The 7,626-nt window shown below is 51.1% G+C and overlaps 1 protein-coding gene across 1 annotated transcript in view; it reads right to left on the reverse strand.

The window, feature by feature from the left end:
• RARRES1 (retinoic acid receptor responder 1) overlaps positions 1 to 4,666 on the reverse strand; it is a 56,612-nt gene extending 51,946 nt beyond the window's left edge. Inside the window, exon 1 of the mRNA XM_045297661.1 lies at positions 4,567 to 4,666. Within this exon, the coding sequence (XP_045153596.1) occupies positions 4,567 to 4,666 (100 nt within the window). The remainder of the gene's footprint in view (positions 1 to 4,566) is intronic.
• Between the last annotated feature and the right edge of the window lie 2,960 nt (positions 4,667 to 7,626).

Raw genomic sequence — 7,626 nt, forward strand, 5'->3', positions numbered from 1 at the left:
TGCGCTTTACACAATTGATGTGTGTATGGATTGGGATAACAGTTGTATGAGCCCCTAATAAAATGTTAAATAAATAAATAAATAAAACAAAAGCAAAGCAAAACAAAAAAAACCAAAAAAAAACAAAGGACCCACCCATGTGGTACAGCTAGTGCAAGGGGCTCTGGTCTGAGACCTGGAGAAAGGGGGTTCAGTCCCAGGTCAACCACCCAAACTGGCATCAGTCTTTTCTGTGCAAAATGTTGGGTGACAGGTGAATGAGAACGGCTAGTTCGGCAGTGCAGCTTTGTCCCTCCAGCGGCGACCTGGCAGCTCAAAGAGCCTGAGGAGGATCTTGTAGCCTATCTCCTCCGCCTATGAGAGAGAGGCCTATGCCCTCATAACAGCATGCAAACCTCATGCACAGCCTCATTACCAGATACTTTAGGCTTTTAAAATACTGGTGATCGGTCAATTGCTAGACCTAGTGTCTGAATTAAGCAAAGCAGCTGCATGTTTGAAATGATGACTCATTTTAGATTGTACACAAACTGCTGTCACTGTGCGGCTGGACTCGGCTCTGCTGTGACAACAAGACCCGCCGCTGTGGGGACCAGTCTGACTCATAGCGACCCTACAAACGACGTACTCTCTTCCCATCGAGAGTGGTCCGGTGTAGAACGGAATAACCCCATAGCCATACATCTTTACTGAAGCAGGCTCTGCCAGCTTTCTCCCGCCGGATGACTGGGGGATTCAAACCACAGACCTTTTGGTTTGCAGCAGAACCACTGCACCCACAGCCCTCATCTTCTGAGTTAGCAAGCAATCTCTAAACCTCAGGGCTTAAAAAGGCCCACGCTTTCCCTCCAGGAGGAGTCCTCGTGGGTTGGCTGGGGCCTCCACCTGTGTTCTTCTTACCGTCTTGATTCCTGGCAGCAGCCCCATCTGCATGGTTGCTGATGGCAGGGAGCAGAGGGGGCTGTGCTCAGGCCCCTGAAGGAGCTGTCCGCAAGGGACACGTGTCACCTTCCATTGGCCCAAGCACAGCATGGGCCTTGCCTAACTTCTCTAGGAGGGGGATGATACCATTATGCACCCAGGGGAGGAGAGCTGGACATGTGTGAGACCGCCCAGATCCCTGCCACAAGGTGAGGCCCGCCCTTGTCCAAAGTGGACTCTGGGATGCTATGGAAAACCAGCAGGCGCCTGGTGGAGTAGTGCTTACTGGCTGGGCTGCTAACTGCACGGTCGGCGGCTTGGAACCACCAGCGGCTCCCCGGAAGAAAGCAGGGCTTTCTGCTCCCTGGGGAACTCACAGCGCAGTTCCACCCTGCCCCTCAGGGTCACTACGAGTTAGCAGCAACTGTCTGGCAGTAGATTTTTATTTTTAACCAACAGATAAAAAGAGATATAATTAGAATAAAACAACAACAAAAACGTGTTCAGTAGTTTATTGCAGGCCTCTAGAGGGTTTTCTTTCTTTTTAAAAGTTCATCGCATGCACTATCTACACTCTCTTTAACAGCAGTTCTCAACCTCTGGGTCAAGACCCCTTTGGGGTTGAATGACTCTTTCACGATTTATAACAGTAGCGAAATAAGTTATGAGGTAGCAATGAAAACAAGTTTATGGTTGGGGGTGTGTGTTCACCACAACATGAGGAGCTGTATTAAAGGGTCCCGCATTAGGAAGGTTGAGAGCCACTGCTCTATACCATTAGATACACAGAAGTCAGGGAATGGATTGAACGTTTACTGGCTTCACTCAATCGTTTGTGATAGGAGTAGTGCTATCACTGCTTACCCTTCTTCACGCTTTCTGGTGGCAGAGCAGGTTACTTGGGGTGCTAACCACAAGGTCAGCAGTTCGAAACTACCAGCTGGTCTGTGGGAGAACAATGAGGCCTTTTACTCCTGCATAGAGTCTCGGTCTGGGAAACCCACAGGGGCAGTTCTACTCTGTCCTGTAGGGTCGCCATGGCTTGGAGTGCTCTAACGGCGGTGGGTGTTTTGCTTTGGAATATTAGACATCGTTCTACGACAGTGGTTCTCAAACTCGAGCAACCAACAGAACCCTGGGAGGGTATGATAAAATACAGATTGCCAGGCCCCACCCTCACCCCCACTCCCCAAAATTCCGACTTGGTGGGTCTAGGATGGGCCGGAGAATTTACACACTGAAGTTCCCGGATGTTGCTGATGCTGCAGGTGTGGGGAGTGGACTTCTAGAACCACTGGCTAGGAGGGTATGGCTACAGAGAGGAGCCCCCTGCCTGTGCTTCCTGTCTCTAGGTGCCCATGTGGGAGTGGCGGAAAGGTGCAGGTATCCATTGATCCACTGGTACATTACAGGTTCGGGAAGAATGTGAGGCTGGAGAATCAGAATTGTGAATGAGAGGACCGATCTCTCTCTCAACATTTCTTCACAGCTAAGGAGTCCTCGGTGGTTCAGACAGGTAGCAGACTGCTCACACGGCTCACCACAAAGTTGGAGGTTGAGTCCACCCAGAGGTATCTCGGAAGAAAGGCCTGGTGACCTAAATCCAAAAAAATCAGCCACGGAGCGCCCTATAGAGCACAGGGTACACGCTGACACACATGGGCCTCCATGAGTCAAACTTGTCTCCATGGCAACTGGTTGATAGGCCTCCCCCTTTCCCTCCCTCCAAGTCGCTGACATTACTGATCACCCATGGCCTCTGGACACGGGCTGTTTTTGAGCATAGCCCCTGCCCTAAGGAGCGAGCTGGGAGAGTGATGGGTACATAGCCGAGGCTGGGTGCTCACTGCCGACCTGACATCCATTCATTCCCCTTTCCTTCCAGACTCAGCCAAGCCCAGCATGGTCCAGGGCGGTGACAGGTCCAGCTAAATGCTAAGGTGGCTAGTCAGTGCAGGCAAGAAGTGTCTGTGTGGGACCTCTGGGACAGGTTTGTAAAACAAGTTAGGCTCCGCTGACAGGCCCTCCTCACCTTCCCCTCCCCTTTTCTCTTTCCTGGAACACAGATGCAAAGGGTGGAGGTGCGGCAGCCACACAACTGTGAGGCACAGAGGGATGTCGGGACAGGAAGAGGGAGAGGAGCCAGCCTCTGTCCTGACCACCAGCAGCTGGTCAAACAGAAGGCTTCCTAAGCAAAGCCTCTGCTGGGTCAGGTTTTCTGTGATCTGCAAGGGCTCTGTCTCAGGCAGTGTGGCGTTTGGCACAGAAGATAAGGGATTGGGGACCACATGGGATGTTCCTGGCCACGCGGATAAAGAGTAAGCGGAGTAGCAGCCGTGTTGCTAGACATTTCCCAAGCACTTACTGTAGGCCAGGCATGCGGCGGGACAGTTTACAGGTGAGGAGACTAAGGGTTAGAGGGTTGTAGTAACATAGGGTTTATAGCATTCAAGTCACGTAGCCAGTGAGTGGGAGCGTTGGCTTTCCGAGTTCTCAACTCCTGAAGCCTCCAACATGGGTCCTGAACCCTTGGCCTTTTAAGTTCACAGCCCTGTTTCCCCGTAACCCGTAACCCGTAACCCGTTACAGGGCCCTGTCCCCTTCAGCCTCTGCCCTCTCCCAGGAAAGCAGCTGCTCCCCCAGGGCTGGAGGTGGTGCCTCATGCATGGGCTGCCACCTGTCTTCCCAGCAGCAGGATTCTGCAGGCAGCAACTACTTTAGCAGGCGACACACCTGTGATGCATGTCCCTGTGTCCTCTTGCTCCTCAGACTATGAGAGCCCTCTGGGCACTGCCCAGGGGCCTGCTTTTAGAAGTTGCATCCATCGGAGCTGCGAACTCATCTGCTTTTCTCATCATCGCCCCCTTGCTGGCTTTGATGTCAGAGCCTAGACCACCTGCCACTCCCGTGACAGTGTGTCAGAGGGAAACGACATCACATTACGTATAAACTATCGGGAAAACACAGAGTCTCGGGTTTGAAAGGAATCCTGGCATCACCCAGTCTCACCTTCCCGCTGAGGACCACAAGCCCTCTGGGATGGGGGCTGGGACAGGGCAGGGAGGATGTTAGAGTATTTGTAAGGGAGCTAACTGGGCACCCAGTCTGCTCTACTGAAGGGAAAATCAGACGTCTCACACACATCTGTTCAGCCTTTTCCAAACGTACTGAGATGCTGTTGTCGTTAAGCCAGTATGGATCCCCTTAAAAGCAAGCAATTCTAAGTTCAGGTCTTAATGATGATGAACTGTGTGTGTGTGGTTTAAAGGGTCTCCATGAGCTTCCCGTCTCAGACACCTGCCAGGGGCTGCACCTTCTCCCTTCCTTGAGTCCAGCACGGCCTCTGGATGCTCTCTGTGATGGGCCTGGCCTGTTCCCGTGCATTTGGAGTCCAGTCCATTTGGAATCAGGGCTGGCGTGTCCCAGCACCTTCTGCGTCATCTCTAACTAGGGGAAGCAACTCGTCCCAGTTTTGATTCCAAAAGTCTTGTCTCCTAGGAAGCTCCTCACTCGGGGACAACCCAGGGCAGTTAGTCACCCCATTTGCACCTCTCTACTCCCTTTCAGGTGGTGATTAGGTGCTTTTCATTGGTTCTGACTCGGTAGAACAGAACCAAGCACTGCCTGGTCCGGGGCCATCCTCACACTTGTTCTTGTGTTTGGGCCCATTTTTACTGCCCCTGGATTCATCCATCTTGGTGAAGATCTTCCTCTGTTTTTGCTGCCTCTCCACTTCACTGAACATGCTGCGCTTCTCCCGGGACTGGTCCCTCCTGACAACGAGTCCACCGTGTGTGAGACAAGCTCTCATCTTGCTCACTGCGAAGGCTCCTTGGCCTTCACTTTTTCCAACATGGATTTGCTCATTCTTATGGGAGTCCGGGATCTACTCAATGTTCTTTGCCAATACCTTAATCCAAAAGCATCCATGCTGCCAGACAACGGCATTCTCTAAAATGTTCCCAGTAGGTAGTCTAGCATTCCCATCTCTCGTGTGCACACAGTAGGGTATCAGTGCCACTCTTCAAATGGACCACCCAGAACTGCAGGAGACACTCAGTGTTGAATTTAGTGCACTTTTCTGCCAGGAGAGGAGTCCTAGAAGGACTTTAGGGTAAGCAGCAGTCTGCTAACTGTAAGATCAGCGGTTCAAACCCACCCATCCGCTTGTGGTAGAAACGGTGGTGGCTATCTGCTCCTGTAAAGATTTATGCCCTTGTCAACCCTACTGGGTGGCTATGAGTCAGAAGTGATCCAGTGGCAGCCTTTTCTGTTAAACCTGTCAACGTGTTCAACTTTTAACCAGCTGAATCACACTGCTGGCTCATCACTGCACTTATGATCAGTTAAAGCCATAGAGCTTTATTCTTTAAACTTCCCTCAAATTAGGTTATTCTACCCCACCCTGTATTGAGCAAGTGACCTTATTAATCTAACAATAATTTATTTAAAAACTTATCTTCATTTAATCTTTTTGGCTTGGACACAGTCGTCATCTCTGTTCAGGTGATGTCAATGTGGGTTGAATCTGGACCTTCAGCTGGGAGGGCTCCCTCACATGGATGACGTCTGAACACTCCCCTCTGCACCCTCATCCACGTGGTGAGTAAAATGTTTGAGATGGAGCCCTGTGGTATCCCGCCTGGGGCTTCCAAGTCGAGAGTCTGTGCTCATCGGGTGCCGCTGGCTGGGAAGAGATTGGCAGTGGGCACTGGTGGCATGAAAAATCAAGACCCCTTAGGACTGAAGCGAGTTCTAGAAAGGGTGGGTGTGTCATCGAGCCACCACCACTGGGAGGAGCAGAGATGCTGGAGGCGTTGACCCTGTAATTTTGTGGGCGCTTCGTCCCCGTCAAAGCCTGATCCCCAAGTGTCTCCTTCTAGCCACTCACTGGCCTCCGGGTCACTTCCTCCCACCAGCAATTATCTAGTGAATTCTTGGGGAGTTCAGATTCATCTGCTTAGGATTCCACCATTTAATTTGATCTCATCAAGAGGTTACTAAAGTGGGACTTTCCTTCAAGTGTAGCCTTGAAGGACTCATATGTTCATGTTTTAAATTTCTGCACTTGTGACGTCATTTTTTAAAAAAATTAAAATAATCCCTAAGTGAGTTTTGAAAAACATACAAGACGTAGGTCATGGCCATCAGCTAGAAAAGTCTCTCCTTCTCCTCCAGGCCGGGCCTCTCCCTCCCCCTCCGTGTGGCTTTCTCAAGCTCTCTCTGGGTTTAGATTCCACACACAGCAGAAGGAGAGCCAGTAGAAACAAGGAAAGACCGAGGTCCAGGCTCTTAAGCTGGCCAGCTCCCTTCATGGGACAGGTCATCAAGTGTTTACCACGTGTTTTCACTTCTTTTCTATTGCACAATTTTCTTTAAATATTCCAGGATGCCATGCCAATTAGAGTACTCATTCATTCATTCTGTGCTGTAACCTGTAGTTATAGTACTTTAAAACGATGTCTATAAATTTGAACCGGAATGGGAACAAATGTTCTCCTGGCATGGTTGTCATTTGGGTATCTAAGGGCCAGTGTTGTCATCCCTGGCCTACAGAAACATACACAGGTGCAGGAGTAGCCACTGGGCACACCCTGCGCGTGGTTTCTGTTGGCTGTTGTTGATAGAGACTTGCATTTGCAAGAGCTTTGCTACCGGGGTTGTGGGATGTGAGTAATTGCTACGACCTGCCCTTCCAAACAACAAAGGCTTCTCTTGCTGCACAAGATGAACTCTGGGTCCCTTCACCCTAGGAGGACGGAAGAGAATTCCATTTGAGAGCCACCAGAAGCCCCAACCACAAAGCAAGCCCATGGCTGTCAGTCCATTCGGACTCAGGGGACCTCCCCATGGCATTTCCAAGGTGGAAAATCTTTGGGAGGCAAACTGCTACATCTTTCTCTAATGGAATGAGCGGCCGGTGGATTCAAACTGCTGACTTCACAGGGCTTCTCGGTATGGGGGCTCTTCATGCAGTTCCATTTTTTACTAAGCGCTGTATGCACATTATTCATGCTGTGGTGGCCTGAGGAAAACGTCACACTCCTGCCTGAAGTTTGGCTATGTGTGGTGCACGCTCCACTGATGAACAAGGGTTGGTGGTTTGAATCTACCCAGAGAGGCTTCCGAAGAGAGGGCTGGTGATCTCCTTCCGAAAGCAGGCATGGAAGCACAGGCGTGCAGTGACACACGCGGGCTCACCACGAGTCCATCGCCCTCACGGTCACTGAGTTGTTAGTGACAGTGTTGTCAGGTCACTGGGCAGCCATGCAGAAGGATGGGGAGTAACTGCCACGACAGGTAGCCCCCGCCCACCGGGATTCTCCTGCCCTGGCTGCTCACAGTGCTCCGCGGTTATGTAGGCTAAGTGGTTCAGCCCGACCACGTCCCACGGCCGACCCATTTGGCGGATGGAGCAATTTAGTGACAGGTTAAAGAACGTGTCTTCTAATAGTGGCTTAGGGGATACCTGTGGGAGTGCTCACCACAAGGTCAGCAGTTTGAGATCACCAGTTGCCTTGAGGGAAAACGATGAGGCTTTCTACTTCTACAACGGGTTACAGTCTCAGAAACCCACAGGGGCAGTTCCACCCTGTCCTATAGGGTCCCTCTGAGTGGGAATTGACTGCAGGGCAGTGAGTTGGGTTTTTAATAGGACTCCACTGTGAAAAGTAGACTTTGCACCGGGTAGACAGGCAGTGTCCC

Source organism: Echinops telfairi, unplaced genomic scaffold (assembly GCF_000313985.2).
Source record: "Echinops telfairi isolate 266 unplaced genomic scaffold, ASM31398v2 ScPeMD7_7420;HRSCAF=8458, whole genome shotgun sequence".
Lineage (NCBI taxonomy): Eukaryota > Metazoa > Chordata > Mammalia > Afrosoricida > Tenrecidae > Echinops > Echinops telfairi.